Raw genomic sequence first — 16,860 nt, 5'->3', positions numbered from 1 at the left:
TTAGGACACGGGGGGAGAGGGGGCTGCAGCCCGAGCCCTGTCACCACGGGGTGGGTTGGGGCTCAGGCTTCAGCCCCAGGCCCCAACAAGTCTAATGCTCACCCTGGCCGTGACCCACTGTGAGGTCCCAACCTATAGTTTGAGAATCACTGGTCTAAGTATATTTACCTACTGCCCTGATTTTCAGATGGCATAAGTATTTGTTCAGTCTCTTCAGGTCTAAGATAGGATAAAGATACCCCCCTTCTCCCTTTCTTCTTTGGGATAAAGAAATATTGGGAGCAGACATCTCTCCTCTGTCCTCTTGAGGCATCTCCTCTATGCCTCCTAGACAAAACAACAAGGACACTTCTTTTTGTAATGGGCTCTCAGGAGAAGGGTCCCTGAAGAGGAATGGGGAAGTAGTTTGGGTGTGGAAAAGAACAAAGCAACTGTGGGAGATGATACTCATCACCCACTTGTCTGTTGTGATAGTAACCACGCCTGGTGGAAAGGGGCAAAATGATCCAAAAACAGAGACAGGCTTTTCACCAGTTCTGATGTGGCTCCTGACACATCCATCAAACGTACTGACTCTGTAATGGTACTAGATGAACAATGGCAGATGACAATGATGGGACTCTCTAGAGTATTGAGGTCTTTTCCTCAGCAGGTGCTCTGGGTGTAAAACAGCATCCTCTGCTATCAGTTATACAGCTTTTGGTAAGGAGCTGGTGTACATAGACAAACGGATCATAGTGTGGCCTGTGAGTCTTTCAGTTAATGGAGTGTTTCATCTATTGCTAAAAAGCTCCATCATTTCAAAGGGTCCTCTATGGTGGCATGCAACACTTGTGGGAAGCCTAATGCTAACAGCCACAAAGACTCTTCATGACAGTGGTCATGGCCATTGCCTTTGTGGTCATGTCAGATGACTGCTTGTAGACCTGTTCTGGCCGCCCTCTTGGCCCTCTTATGATCTCCTTCTGTTTTTCCCTATTTTCCTGTGGAATGTTGGAGAGGAAGAGGTGACTCTCTCACAGGTAAGGAAGTTATATTTTGCAAACATGGCTGAGTAATTAATGCAGAGCTATAATAAGTGAGAGGAATATACCTTAAGTTAAGACCAACAAGATCCTGATTTTCTGGGTCCTTTTCTTTTGGGGTGACCATGAGGTGGGGAAGATGATGCTGTACAAGGGACTTGACAACATTTTTAAAGAACAAAACAAAAAAAGACTCCAGTTCAAAAAGGTGAAGACAAAGTTTTTCAGCAATTTTTGTAAAACACATAAGTTTTGAACTCTCAAGAAACAAGTGGGTTGGACACTTCCTAGGTTCCGTCTCATTATCACGGGCAGTAAGAGGAAACTGGGGGAGAGTTATGGGCGCTATGCCCTTTATGCCCTGGAATGAGAGCAGGAGGCAGCACAGGACACGTAGGTGACCCTGACGGACACTGCTGTTCAAAAGAATCTGATCTTGCGCACAAGGCACAAGTGCACCGACAGTGGGATCCACAGGGACACATACTCAAAGAAAAATAATTAGTCCTTCAGCCCGTCTTTCTGATATTTATAAATGCTTTCATTAACTGTTCAGATGACAAGCAGACAAAGTATCATAAGATACTGCAGGCAAGAAATTCTAGGAATTGCCTCAGAAGTAAATGAAAGCACTTTAAAAATACAAGAGTCATACAGACAGACTCATATTTTTGAACTGCAAGCCCTTATAAATTAAGTATCAGAGGGTAGCCGTGTTAGTCTGGATCTGTAAAAGCAGAAAAGAATCCTGTGGCACCTTATAGACTAACAGACGTTTTGGAGCATGAGCTTTCGTGGGTGAATGCATGCATCTGAGGAAGTGGGTATTCACCCACGAAAGCTCATGCTCCAAAACGTCTGTTAGTCTATAAGGTGCCTTATAAATTAATAATTCAATTGCTAAGAGAACCTTATCAGTTGCATTTATTTTAATTTCACAACTGAACTACAACATATTCAAACTTCAATTAATATATACTTTATTACTAGAGAAAAGAAATTCTTTATTCATTTTAACAGCTAATTTTCCACTGCATTATTTAAATTAATGTGAAATACTGATAAGCTAAAAACGTCCTAACTTTAAATATTCAAGTTTCTGTTAATATTGCTTTTGTAAGGGGACATAATTTAGTGCTCAACTGAAGGATTATTAATTCAATAGACTGGTTTGCATAGCCATCTCTGGTTAGTGAGTTAATACTAGAAATTTATGGCCAACTCATGAAACATGTACCACAAGTGACTACTTCACTCATAAATATGGATGCCTGGATGCCTAGTTCTGCAATTCAATAAAGGAAGTATTTACTGCAGGATGAAAATAAGCGTGTGTCCTCATATTCTAAATATTTTCTTTTTCCATTTCATATCATAATTCCTTCTGTATTTTTTCAAGCAGTTGTTTCCTCCCCATGCAAAATTACACACCTGAGAAGAAAGCTGTGCTGGGATCCTGGTGACTGTCTGGGGCACTTGGGAGAGGGCTCTTCCAACAAACGACCAGTAACGTCTATTTTTTCTGAGGTAGCCATCGAGCGTTTTTTCTGATTTTGGTAATTCCCTGTACAATTAAATCCTTATTATTCTTCTGAAAAATATACTGGTGTCTAGTTAACCCAAAACAAATATAAAAAAAACCTAGGGCTGTTGATTAATAGCAGTTAACTAACGCAATTAACGTAAAAAAATTAACTGTGATTAAAAAAATTAATCATGATTAATTGCCTGTTAAACAATAGAATACCAATTGAAATTTATTAAATATTTTTGGATGTTTTTCTATATTTTCAAATATATTGATTTCTATTACAACACAGAAAATATGAAGTGTACAGTGCTCCCTTTATATTATATTTTTATTACAAATATTTGCACAGTAAAAATGATAAAAGAAATAGTATTTTTCAATGCACTTCATACAAGTACTGTAGTGAAATCTCTTTATCATGAAAGTGTACTTTATAAATGAGGTGGTTTTTTTCATAATTGCACTCAAAAACAAAACAATGTAAAATTTTAGAGCCTACAAGTCCATTCAGTCCTACTTCTTGTTCAGCCAATTGCTAAGACAAACAAGTTTGTCTACATTTACAGAAGATACTGCTGACTGCTTCTTTTTTACAATGTCACCTGAAAGTGAGAACAGCCGTTCACATGGCACTTTTGTAGCCGGTGTTGCAAGGTATTTACATGCCCGATATGCTAAACATTCATATGCCCCTTCTTGCTTTGGCCACCATTCCAGAGGACATGATTCCATGCTGATAATGCTTGTTAAAAAAATAATGCATTAATTAAATTTGTGATGGAATTCCTTGGGGGAGAACTGCATGTCTCCTGCTCTGTTTTACCCACATTATGCCATATATTTCATGTTATAGCAGTCTCGGATGATGGCCCAGCACAGGTTCTTTTAATAACACTTTTGCAGCAGATTTGACAAAAGGCAAAGAAGGTACCAGTGTGAGATTTCTAACGATATATACAGCACTCGACCCAAGGTTTAAGAATCTGAAGTGCTTTCCAAAATCTGAGAGGGGTAAGATGTGGAACATGCTTTCAGATGTCTTAAAAGAGCAACACTCCAATGCGGAAACTACAGAAACCGAACCACCAAAAATCAACCTTCTGCTGGTGGCATCGGACTCAGATGATGAAAATGAACATGCATTGGTCCGCTCTGCTTTGGATTGTGGTTGAAGCATGAAGGGGCATATGAATGTTTAGCATATCTGGTATGTAAATATCTTGCGACACCGGCTACAAGTGTCATACCAAGGCCTGTTCTTACTTTCAGGTGACGTTGTAAACAAGACGTGGGCAGCATTATCCCCTGCAAATTGTAACCAAACTTGTTTGTCTGAGCGATTGGCTGAAGTAGGACTGAGTGAACTTGTAGGTTCTAAAGTTTTACATTGTTTTATTTTTGAATGCAGTTATTTTTTGTACATAATTCTACATTTGTAAGTTCAACTTTCATGTATTAGGTGAATTGAAATATACTATTTCTTTCGTTCTTTACAGTGCAAATATTTGTAAAAAAATAAAGTGAGCACTGTACAGTTTGTATTCTGTGTTGTAACTGAAATCAATATATTTTAAAATGTAAAAAAATCCACAAATATTTAAATAAATGCTACTCTATTATTGTTTAACAATGCGATTTACGATTAATTTTTTTAATTGCCTGACAGCCCTAGAAAAACCAAATGTCAAACTATGTCCCAGCATTTCATAATATTACCTGACTTAGCGAAGATACTTCTGCATTCTATACATTCCCAGTTTTCCTTCCATGACTCTACTGGGGAACAGGCCAAATGCGTCCCACGGGAACCACAACACTGACAGCATTTGATTTCCCATTTACTAAAAGAAAAAACACACTATATTTAGAATTAACAGAGGAACGACAGAAGAGAGAAAAAAAAAAGACTGTTAGGCAGTAAATCCAATCCACCTACCTAGCCACAAATCCCTTATTATTTACCTAACTCTAGTTAAATGATATATAGTTAGCCCCTTGGGATGTACAGTATCCTCTTTCAAAGAGAGGGCACTCCCAATTCACACCAAGGGTATGTCTACACTAAAAATTCAAGTTAACCTATATTAGTTCATCTTACAGCCATCACAGGAGCTCTTCCACTGACCTAAGAGGGGGAGTGTGGGGAGCTGTGAGTCCAGTCTCCCAGCTCCGCAGGCAGCTCCCTGCCAGGAGCCCAGCTGTCCCACAGAATCCTGGTGGGCTGCACTCCCCCTCCAACTCCTCGTTAGCTGCTGGGAAGGGGGGAAGCCGCACAGGGCTTCTTGTCTCCACGTTCCCCACTGGGGAGCAGGGGGACAGAACCGCCCAGGGCTTCTCGCCCCTGGGAGGCAAGGTCCAGCTGCCCTGGTTTCTTGGCCCCCACCCCACGCCAGGAAGCCTTGTAAACTGACAAGACAACCAACATTCCCAGGTGGGGAGTTGAGAGGGAGCCTCCCAGGGCTTCTTGCTTCCCAATTCCCTGCGAGGAGCGGGGTCCAGCTACTCAGACTTCTTACTTCAGCTCCCAGCCGGGGGGTGGGATCCAGTTGTCCACAGCTCTCCGGGAAGTGGGAGGCACTCGGGCTCTAGCTGCCCGGCTTTCTTGTCAATTTCACAGCTAACATAAGCAACACAGCCGACGCAAGTAACACAGTATCTACACAGACGTGTCGCCCTAACTACACCGACATAAGCCCTATCCCTCTCATGGAGGTGGAGTTATTGTATCAGAGTAGTAGGAAACTTACATTGGCGGGACAAGGCTGTAGTGCAGACATTGACATAATTAGGTTACGTAAGGCAGCTTACCTCGACCTAACTGTGTAGCATAGACCAGGCCTAAGTTTGAATGCAGTGATTAGAATGCTAGTCAGCTTTGCAGAATATCCAGTTTTAAAGAGGCTATGGAGCAGTTAGTGTACCTTTTTTAAGCCAAGCAATTTGCACAGCCAGTTACTTTCCCCTTCAGTACTTTGTGGGATCCATGCCCAGCTTTTTCAAAGTCCCCTGGCTGTTTTTTCCAAATTATATTTTGTCTGATACAGTATCTGATTACCTCACCACTGTCCAAAAGCTGGGACTGTTCTGTCAGAGACATTTAAACATTGTTGTAAGTATTTGCCTAGATCTTTATATTATATATTTGTTTGCAGTAGTGCCAACAATGTGCTAGATGCTTTCCAGACAGAAAGCAAAAAGGCATGATCCCTGCTCAACGGAGCTCACCAACTAAGACAATTATGAGGCAGTGTACGCATAAATTAGAATGGGCCATCATGGTGTTTGGTCACAACTTTATAATCCTGTCCATTTAAGCCAGCTAGATTTCTGATAGGCAGTATAACAGAAATGGTTTTCAAGAGGGACTTAAATGTGGGGAGGGTAGCGGCCTTGTTGATGAGCTCCGAAAGTTTGATACTGATGGGAACTGTGGAAGAGAATACTGAGATGTTTACGAAAAAAGCCAACAAGGAGACAAAATAAGGCAAAGCAGAAGGGATGCGGTTGGTGATGAAAACCAGTGCAAGAATTTGAAGGTGATGACAAGAAGCTTGGATATTGTTGACAGTGATGAAGACGAGGTGAATTGGAGAGGACTTGGGAGGGAAGATATGGAGTTCAATTTTAAGGATGTTAAGTTAGAACTGAAGATGAGACACCAAAGAGAAGATAAAAGTGTAAAGTGAAGAGAAAAAAGAAGAGGACAGATTCCTGGGATATCCAGGGGGAAAGGAGAAGGAAAACCCATTGAAATAGATATTGAAAAAATGGTCAGAGGTAGAAAGAGAACTAGGAGAGGAGAGTATTTTGGAAACCCAGTGGAGGAAAAGATGTCAAGAAGGAAGATGATTGACAAAGCTGAAAACAGCAGGCAGGTCAAGAAGGATGGACAAAATGAAGGGCCTGAGATCTGAGCTGAAAGAGGTCATTAGAGATCTTATTGTGATTGGTTTCAGTAGGCTGGAGAGGATTGAAGCTTGTTTGGAAATTGGAGGAGGATTCATAACAGCCATTGTAAATGGCTATTCAATGAGTTTAGAGGTGAAGGGGAGGAAAGAAATGAGATCAAAGTAAGGTTTTGGGAAAGTTTAGAGCATACTTATAAATTGAGAGGGAGGAGTCAAAGGAAGTAAGAAGCATAGGTTCCTCCTATTTAATAAAAATCCCAACAGCTGCTTGTTTCTCATAAACTTTCTAATCAGGCAGATAGATCAACTGGAACTGGTCAATTTTGAGACATGTCCAATACTTTAGCCAGGTACTTTCAAAAATACCCATTTTAGATATCCTAATACACTTGATATTTTAGCAACTAAGCACTAATATAAAATAATTTGTCTTAGTAGTTTTCTACGTCTCTGATTTTTAAAGGATGCTGAGGATGGCATTACCTCTATTGCTGCTTTATTCGTGTTGGAGAAAGGGTAGAACATGGAAGATAAATCCTGTTTAACTTTCTTGGCTTTTATATTCTGGGTACACTAAGTCTTCCCGGTCAATCACTTTTTAAAACAAGATGCATGTGGTAAAGTATTGATAAGATAAGTATGTCCAGCTTGCAATAAGTTATTTGAAAATGTCTTAGCTTTCATTATTTACTTTTTAAAAGACTCTTCAACATTCTATCTGTGACAGATTCCTATAACATACCATACCCATCACATTATGTTCAACATATCTGTCTTCAAAATCTGTGTGTGTATATTAATACCTATCAGGTTTATTATAGTCTCTCCCGTTCCTGCACAGACATCTTCTAGCATCACAGTGTTGGTAACGCTGCAGAAGGTCTTGATATGCATTCTCCTCAAGTTCCCAGGATGCATCTCTGTAAATATTGCAAACATGGATTAAAAAACATTTTAGTGCTATACTTTTAGCTTTATGTACTGAAATAATTTTATTTTTCTTTGCCACACATTAAAATTGGAGCTCCCAAAGCATGTAAATATGATTGATAGTAATGGCATAATTTGAGATAATGCAACCATTTAGCAGTGTAATAACAATAAGATGACAAGAAAGAAAGGACCTATTTGGATAAACAGTCCATCTTTATTCAAGATTGTCCTCTGAACTAAATCCGTAAGTGTTTTATATAGTTTGACAACTCGAGAGAAAATATCTGGGAATGTTTTCTTGACAGATTACTCCAACATCTTATCAACCTTAAAGTTAGAACCTTTTGTTCCAAATGTCTATATTTTCCTTTCTTGGTTTATGTGGAAGGAATTTAGATACTATAGCAATGAGCAGCAGTACAAAATCATAAAATAGATTAATCCATATACCCAAGAAAATCATCCTTAAGCATTACAAATACTTTTTCTCAATTCTGGAAGTAGAACTGACAATGTTTGTAGCAGTACTCTTAAGGGTTGAATTAAGGGAGGAGGGGGAGAAGATGAAGAAGAGAGAAGTCCTCAGCAGGTCCTAAAGACAGAAATGAAGACAGCTAGCCCTTGACTACAGTAGAAGTTCAGAGTTATGAGCAATTCAGGAATGGAGGTTGTTCATAACTCTGAAGTGTTTGTAACTCTGAACAAAATGTTATAGTTGTTCTTTCAAAAGTTTACAACTGAATATTGACCTAAAACAGCCTTGAAAGTTTACTATGCAGAAGAAAATGCTGATTTTAACCATCTTAATTTAAAAGAAACAATCACAAAATGGTTTCCTTACCTAGTCAAATAATTTTTTAAAAAACCCCCCCCCCCCGCTTTTTTTAGTAGTTCATGTTCAACACAGTACTGTACTGTATTTGGTTTGGTTTGAGTTTTTTTTTAATCTCGGCTGCTGCCTGATTGTGTACTTCCAGTTCCAAATGTGGTGTATGGCTGTATGGTGTATGGTTCGTACTCTGGTGTTCAGACCTCTGAGGTTCCACTGTATACAGGGGGTGATAGCACAGGTTGGCCAGACCAAGAAAGTGAAGAAAATACAGTGTGGAGAGGATGAGAGAGCAGTCGCTGAGAAATGCACCTGTTTTCCCATAAAACATGGGTTCACATATAGCGTGGTAGCAGTGGGGCTCCGGCAGGGCTTTAAAGGGTCCAGGGTTCCAGCTGCTGCGGGGAGTGCAGGGCCTTTTAAATCACTGCTGGAGCTCTGTCGCTGCTACCCTGGGGCTGCGGCAGCGGGGCTCACCGGCAATTTAAAGGGCCCAAGGCTCCGGCTGTTGCGGGGAGCCCCGGGCCCTTTAAATCACCACTGGAGCCCTGCCGCCGCTACCTCAATATAATGGCATTTCACCTACAACACGGTAGGGATTTTTGGCTCCCCACGACCATGTTATATCAGGGTAGAGGTGCATATCTCTATCGTACACTACATTTGCAGCCTCTCTTAATTTAGTACTCTGCAAATCTGAGGAGTGACCTGAAAAGAAGCAAATTGCACCTAAGACAAAAATAAACTGCTCTCTTTGCCAGTAGAAACCCAGGAAATCCCAATGATAATTCAGATTTTAATTATACTGCATAAACAAGTACATGGTTTTGGCTTTGTTATCCTACTTAGTTAGAGTTGTATATACAATGTGGATTATTTGTGAAATTATTGTTAGTTACTTACTTTTCTGGAATGTGTATTCCCATTCTCAACATTTCATTCTGAAATTTGTCTTTATTATTGCACACTGTGCACCTAAAGAAAAATACCCCAGCACTCAGAGCTTGATACTGCATCAGAAAACAGAAAAGAAAATTAATTGAACTTTTCACATTTACTCTGTTTCCATCCTTTTGTACTCAGTAAAGTCATGGTACCCTGAAGATTGGGCATTACATTTATGGATTCTGTTCTGGCACTGACTTCTTCAGTGCAAGGATCATCTTAAATTTATCCCACTTTGAAGCTAAAGGTGGCCTATTCTATCTTTTCACAAGGGAAATGGCTGATCCAGGGGCTGAGCTTGTAAGATCATCTCCAGGAGGAAAGCATGAGCTTTCCTTTCAATGATCTCCCCTCTCCCCTCCCCCCCACCATTCACTTTGCATCTGAAAAGATTCCTTCACCCATCTCTAGCCATGAAAATGAAGGAACAGAGGTAACTAAGGCCACATCATCCTTTTATGATATGGGCTATAAATGTGCGGGGCTGAAAGATGGCATTCATGAAGTCCCAACAGACTTTCTTTCTATAGAAGCTTCCTGAAGACAAGCTGAAGTGTGAAGATCTCGAAGAACACCTTGAAAAAGGAATTTTCCCAATCTTGCAGTCCCTAAGAGTGTATTTTAAAGTTGCTGTTCTATTTTAGTTGTCTGATAACATGGACAAACTAGTCAGATTACAGGCCTTGGAAAAAACAACAGACTCCCTAGATGAAGAAGTTATAGCCTTATATTTTTTATGTGGCTTTATTACATTTATTGAATATTAAAATAAGCATGTAAAAACATTAATTTGTTCTATTATTCTAAGTACAAAACAAAATGTTGTGAGCATCACAGAATAAAAGGTTTTCTTACCTGCAAGCAGTCTCTATGAAACCACGCATTTTTACAGCAAGGACTTTTCAGTATATTGTACATTGGAAAGTGCTCAACAAATTCCAAGCATATTGTACATTGTGAAGAGCCTCTAGATTCATCAGATGGAAGTTTCTGAACTGGTCGGTGTTCCCAACAATATGACCTTAAATAGAAAATTAAAGCTCTGCTTAATGACATTAAACTTCAAAACAATCAAGGTATTGCTATTAATACTAAAGAGAGTAACACTATATCCTGTATCATAACTGCAAACTTCAATAATTTTAATTTTTCACACATGTAGTTTAGAAATAAATCATTTTAGAACAGGTTAAAAATCGTATATTCAATATGCAAAAACATTCACAAAGAAATTAATATAAAAGAGCAAAAAAATGGATTCTCTGATTCCCGATGAGTTGTTCAAAAAGATTATTAAAAACGCCAAAGGTTTTGTATTGGTCCAGCAAAGTATTTCTGGTCCTTAAAACAAAAGTGTCACATAATTAAAATAACAATACATTACTTTGTTATCAGATTTTAATGTTTAAAAATCTCTAAATAATTCCACAAAGCCCCCACCCCCAACAGCCAAAGAAACTAAGATTTAATTGAGAGTTTGAAAAAGCATGCGTTAGATTGAGAAAATATCAGTAATGTAAAGTGAGGTTCTACTCTAAAAATAAACTTCGGATTTATATTTATTGTATCTCATTGGTTCCATAGAAAATGTGTTCAGTTTACAAGTTAAATTATTCTTCATCCCCCATTTGCCAGCCCTGCAAACTCAATCTGGGATATGAAGAATCAACTGTGTTCTTTTTATGCTCACACACTATCAGCAGGATCCTGGACAACTGACACTGGACAACAACAACTGAACAGTAAATGTAGTTCCAGTGCAACCAAAGGGTGGGAGCTTTTTGTTGTTGGTTTGTTTGTTTTTTTCCCCTGTGTGTGATGATGATGCACTGAAGGATAATTCAGCATGACTTTCAGGTCCAAGGCTGCATTTGAAGGACTGGCAGATAGAAAAAGAATATTTTTCATTTGTAAATTGAGAAAATTTGATCTGGAGTCAAACAACAAAAATGGAATCATTATAATTACTTTTCAGAGTTTAAAACTGATACTTAAGCTGACGTCCAACTTCACGATTTTATGTAGAACATTAAAATGTGTGCTAACAGTAAGAGTTAACATTTTATTGCATCCTAAAAATACTGAAAAACTATTTCACAATTATCATATGTATGCTGTAGAAATGGCATGGCTATCGGATGATCCATTCCCTGCTTCTTGGTTCAGACAGGAGCATTTCATCCCCTCTGGCCCAAGTGGAAAAAGTGAGGAAAATTTAACCAGAAGACAATATACCTCAAAATATGATGCTCTAAATTGTAAGAAAAATGGTAGGTTTCTTTCTTCTCTTAAATAGATAATTAGGAGGCCATTTATAATGCCCACACCCCCTTCTTGTAGGAAAAAGAAGAGCAGGTGTATTTTAAAAAAGAGCACCTCTCATTCTGTAAGGAGTGTAATTATACTGGACAATAAAACACTTACCCAAATTGTTCCATGAATTGGAAAATGCATTCCCTTTGAACCCCACAAGGGAAATGATAACTTCGTTTGCATTTGGGTGCTACACATCCAATCGAAGCACCTTTTTTCTTACAGATATTACATTTCTAAGAGAAAGTTTTAGAAATGAAAGCCTATTAAAACTTAAGTCCAATTAAAATTGCTGGAATTATAACATTAACAAAAGAAATCTGACATAAGGAGTATAGAAAAGGAAATGGTGCTACACCAGAGGATATTTTAGCTAGAATTGTAGCATTACTAATTTACTTCTGTTGTGTACTTTTCCAAGACTTAAACTCTGACAAATCAGTTGGCATTCCGTATTTTAATCATGGTATCCAAGGTTGGTGTATCCATTGTTAAAATGTGTATATTCTAGCAACAAAAATATACAAACAGTTGCTCAACAGATGCCAAAGAGGCAATCTGGATATTTTAGACAACCTGCTCTCTTAACTGGCTCCTGCTCAGCTATTTGAGTTAGACTTATCAAAAACATTAATGTTTTTGTTTCATCCTGAAAATCTAAGGGTCTACCCACACCATCTGTTTCATTAGTCCTTTGTGTTTTGTCCCAAAGACTCTGATTAAGTTGGCACTCAATCTGTTGGAGAGGTGAAAATGAAATTTTCCTCACTGGGTCTCAATCACTTCTCTTCTCTCTTCTGTAACAAATATCAGCCAAGTTCCATTGTCAATATTTAATATTATGTGTGTGTGTGTGTGTGTGTGTGTGTGTGTGTGTGTGTGTGTGTGTGTGTGTGTTCACACACACACACACACACACACACACACAATCGCCAATATTCACAATCATTTAAATATAAGAATTCAAACACTTGAAACTAGGATATACTTGCACATAAAATGAATCAAATACGACACAGCACAGTAAGCACTGAAAAATGCAATGGTCAATATTTCCCATTTGTAAAGAAAAATCATTCTTTAACTAAAAATATATATCTTGAAAGATTAATTACAAACCAGATTTGTTACTGAGTTTAAAGTGCAAAAATGATGAAACAAATATGAACAGTGATAATACTGGAGCTTAATTCTTACCAGTTTTGCAGCTCTGTTTACTTCTTTCCTAATGTCCTTGATTAAAAACCCATAAACTCCTTCATCTTCTTCACCCCTCTGCCAAATTCCACTTGACATCAGCTATAAATACAGTTAAAATTAGTAAGAAATTCCAAGACACTAAACTATTGTTTTAATCAACTTTAATGTCTAGGACTGGACTATAAACAGCTGTTGGTATCAATACAGAAAACCCTAGTAGATTGATTTAACAAAATGTTTAAGACAGCGATATTCTTCCATTGCAGAGACAGAATAGCCTTTCCCTTCCTCCCAGCATACTGTTGCTAAGGAACTGCAGAAATCTATTTGACTAATTCCTAGGACCAAACTAAATATATTCCAGGGTCCAGGAGACAGTGGCTGAGAACCATGCAGGACAAGCAACACTAATGTAGGAAAGTTTTAGAACACATGGATGTGCCCAGAATGAAAAAAGCAATCTTATCCTAGTCACTTTAAAAAAAAAAAAAAATCTATAGCAATTTACTAGTCTAACTTCCACCTAAACAAGAAGAGTATTTTCACACATCGACTCACTAGCCTAACAAGGAGGGCTTTAAACTAGGTTCAAAGGATACAGGTGACTAAAGCCCACAGGTAGGTATTTTAAAAAGGTAACCTTAACAGAGGGCTACATATTGGGGAGTGGGGTTGTGGGGAGAGGAGGGGCAGGGAATGGAAAATTATAGTAGGATCATGGGAACCTTTGAGAGTCTTTGTTTAGATACGGATAAGCACAATTGAAAGGAATAGTCTAGGTGATTTTCTGAAGAGTTTGGTCCTTTCTAGATAGTAGGCTCTTAATGTCTAGTGTGTGGAACATTGCCTCCCTTTTATTCCTGTGTGGTTTGGGGAAGAACGATAGAAGATGAATAGACTGATTCAAGTGGAAGGATGAAGGTATTTTAGGTATGAACTTTGGGTGTGGTCTCAAAGTAACTTTATCTTTGAAGAAAACTAATGTGGGGAGCTATGCCATGAGAGTTCTTATTTCCACCACAATTTGGGCAGATGTGATGGCCATGAGAAAGGCAGTTTTCATAGAGAGATGTATGAGTGAGCAGGTCACCATGGGCTCAAGTGGGGGACCAGTGAGGCATCTTAGAATTAAATTAAGGTCCCAAGGTGGTGTAGCATCTCAAACTTATGGGTAGAGGTTCCAAATACCTCTAAGAAAACTTTTTGTTGCGTGATGCGTGAACACCGGTTGATCTTATCGTAGAAGGCCAAAATTGCCATGAGATGCTCCCTCAGTGAATTTGATGATAGCCTTGATATTTTTAGTCCCAGGATATAGTCCAGTACCAACAGCAAGAGACAGAATATAGCTGTGATGTGTATATTATCACACCAGATTCAGAATCTCTTTCATTTCTGAAGGTAAGTATAACGTACAGTGGGTTTTCTGCTATTTAACAGTATCTATTTCACAGCTTCAGAACAAATAATTCGCCATCTTGGGACCATCAAGGAGGCATGCTTTCACATAGAGAATTTCTAAATGTGGATGGCAAATCTGGCCTGCATCCTGACACAGGAAGTGTGGAATGGGATGAAGAGTGATTCATAAAAGGTAAGGGAACCATGTCTGTCTGGGCCTAAGTTGGGGTTATCAGAATGATCATGGCCTTTTCTTCTTTTGTGTATTACTTTCAGTATTAATAGGAAAGTAAGAAAGGCATCCCCCAGAAACTGACGATCCAATCCTGCGCTTGAGCAGAATTGTGGGCACTTGCTGTTCCTGGCCGTGGCAGAAAGATCTATGCTTGTGTAGGACCATGGTATCTAGCTGCCACTCATGTTCCTGGGAGAATTTCCTGCTGAGCATGTCCAGCTGTCATGTTTTAAAGTCCTGGCAGGTAAGTAGCTCATGTTGATCCTGTAGTGAATATACCAATTCCATAATTTCACCACCTCTGCACACAGGTAAGATGAGCTTGCCCCTCCTTAGCAGTTTACGTAAAACATACAAGCGATGTTGTCTGTCATTATCTTTATGTTCTTGTTTCTGATTAGTGGCAAAAAGTGTGAGCATGCATTCCTGACAGCTATGAGCGCCAACAGATTGTTGTGTAATGTTGACTCTGAGCGGGGTCCATTTGCCCTGTACTGTGTAGTTATACAAGTGGGCTCCCCATCCCAACAGAGGTTCATCCATTGTCAGTATCAGTGATAACAGTGGTTGGGTGAAAGGAACTCCGGCACACTAATTGTGGGATTTTGTCCACCAGTCGAGTGAGCTGTGGAGGGCATTGAGTGATTCTTGTTTAAGTTGTGTCTGTGCGGAACGTATACTATTCTGAGCCATCCCTGAAGGCAACACATATGTAGTTTGGCATGTTTTACAACAAAGGTGGCTGTTGCCATATGCCCCAGGAGTTGAAGACAGTTTGGCTGATATCTACAGATTGGTTTGAACTGTGGAAATCAAGCTGACTAAGCTGGTGAAGTGTGCGGTGTGTTGGGAGGCAGGCTTTGGCCTCCACTCCATCAAGTGAATTTTAGGTGCCATACGGATGTTGATGTTGATTTCCGAGTGTTTACTTGTAGACCTAGCCTTAAGAAAAGGTCCATTGTCTCTCACGTAGCTCAGTACACGTTGTCTCAAGAAGGGCTTTGAGTAGGTAATCATCCAAATATGGGAATATCATAATTCTTTGTTTTCAGAGGTGTGCTGCTACTACCGCAAGGACTTTGGAAAACACTCTTGATGCTGAAGAGAGCCCAAACTGAAATAGCTTGTGGTGGAAGTGATTCTGTCCCATAAGAATCTGAGGAATCTCTTGTAGGATCAGTGAATGATAATATGAAAATAAGCACCTTGAAGGCTGAGGGCTGAGAACTAGTCCCCATAGTCCTGTTCTGGGATTATTGTTGCTTATGTAACCATCTTGGAATCATTTTTCTTTCACAAACTTGTTGAGTGGTCTTTGTCTATACTGGGTCTCCAACCACCATTCTTTTTCTGCATTAGGAAATAGTTGGAATAAAAGCCCTTCCCTCTCTGTTGAGTCAGAACTGGTTCTATAGCACCTAATTGTAGAAGGTAATTAGTTTTCTCCCATAAAAGGTGTTTGTGCGAAAGGTCTCTGAAGAGGGACAGGGAGAGCGGATGGTTAGGAGGGTGGGAGGTAAAATGAATTAAGTATCCATTGCAGATAAACTCTAACACCCATTTGTCCGTGGTGATAGTCCGCCACATTGGGAAGAAAGGGGTAAGGCAGTTGCCAAAATAATGGAAACTTTCTGGCTGTTGGGTCTGGGGAGGCATCTCGAGGCCTTGACCAAAGTCTCAAAATGGTTTCTTTGATGTGGATGGCTCTGATGTTGATGATTGTGATGGGGGCTGTCTACATTTACCAGGTGTGTCTCTTTTCCTTTGTGGGTCATAATGTTTCTGAGGTGGGACAAATGAAAGAGGTTGAGATCTTTCTATAGCGTGGTATCTACTAGGTCTTCTCTTTTGAATCGGTGTATAAATACCTAATGATCTTAATGTTGCTCTTGAATCTTTTAGGGATTGGAGGGATTCGTCGGCCAATAATTCGTACTGTTCAAATGATAGATCCTCCACTGTGGCCTGCTGTCGCTATCAAAAGAACAGCTGTGTCAGCCACATCTAAGTAAGCCTGTAATGCAGTCCGCGCCAGTAGTTGACCCTCCAACCTGATTCTTTTTGTCTTCCAGAATATACTCAATAAATTCACTCCATTTGGAGTAATTTGTGATTATATTTTGACATAAGCACTTCATACTTGGTAATTCTAAATTGCAGAGTAGTTAATCGCACCTCATTGATAGGAAGAGCTATTTTTGCTGACGTTGAAGTATGCAGGATATCAGTGTTCTGATTCTCTCACTTCCTCTAATGGAACTTCAAGAGAATCTGCTATCCTCCTGAACAGTTCCTGGAATTGCCTGAAATCATCTTGCTGTCATTGGTGGGGGAGGCATGACTACTTCGTCACATGAAGATGAACAGATATTGCTGGAAGGCATAGTTTCCTTATCCTCTTCCTGTTTCTTTAAAGACTCTCCTTCAGGCTCCTGTGGCCTAGCTATTGAGGATGATCAGGAGTGTCTCATCCTCTCTCTGGAGGGTCAGGAAAATTGTTGCCATTATGCAGCCCCTGGATCCCAATAAGGACATTGTGG

The 16,860-nt window shown here is 39.5% G+C and overlaps 1 protein-coding gene across 2 annotated transcripts in view; it reads right to left on the bottom strand.

The window, feature by feature from the left end:
- The window catches only part of G2E3 (G2/M-phase specific E3 ubiquitin protein ligase), a 62,296-nt gene that overhangs the window by 23,411 nt on the left and 22,025 nt on the right, over positions 1-16,860 (bottom strand). For both annotated transcript variants that reach the window (XM_050953877.1, XM_050953878.1), the window contains 7 exons: positions 12,682-12,783; positions 11,596-11,720; positions 10,027-10,192; positions 9,130-9,236; positions 7,268-7,384; positions 4,273-4,397; positions 2,457-2,589 (listed from right to left, as the gene is read on the bottom strand). In XM_050953877.1, coding sequence (XP_050809834.1) covers positions 2,457-2,589; positions 4,273-4,397; positions 7,268-7,384; positions 9,130-9,236; positions 10,027-10,192; positions 11,596-11,720; positions 12,682-12,783 — 875 coding nt within the window. The remainder of the gene's footprint in view (positions 1-2,456; positions 2,590-4,272; positions 4,398-7,267; positions 7,385-9,129; positions 9,237-10,026; positions 10,193-11,595; positions 11,721-12,681; positions 12,784-16,860) is intronic.

Source organism: Gopherus flavomarginatus, chromosome 5 (genome assembly GCF_025201925.1).
Source record: "Gopherus flavomarginatus isolate rGopFla2 chromosome 5, rGopFla2.mat.asm, whole genome shotgun sequence".
Lineage (NCBI taxonomy): Eukaryota > Metazoa > Chordata > Testudines > Testudinidae > Gopherus > Gopherus flavomarginatus.
The sequence above is the reverse complement of the archived record's forward strand: the minus strand, read 5'-3'. Positions and strand labels throughout refer to the sequence as shown.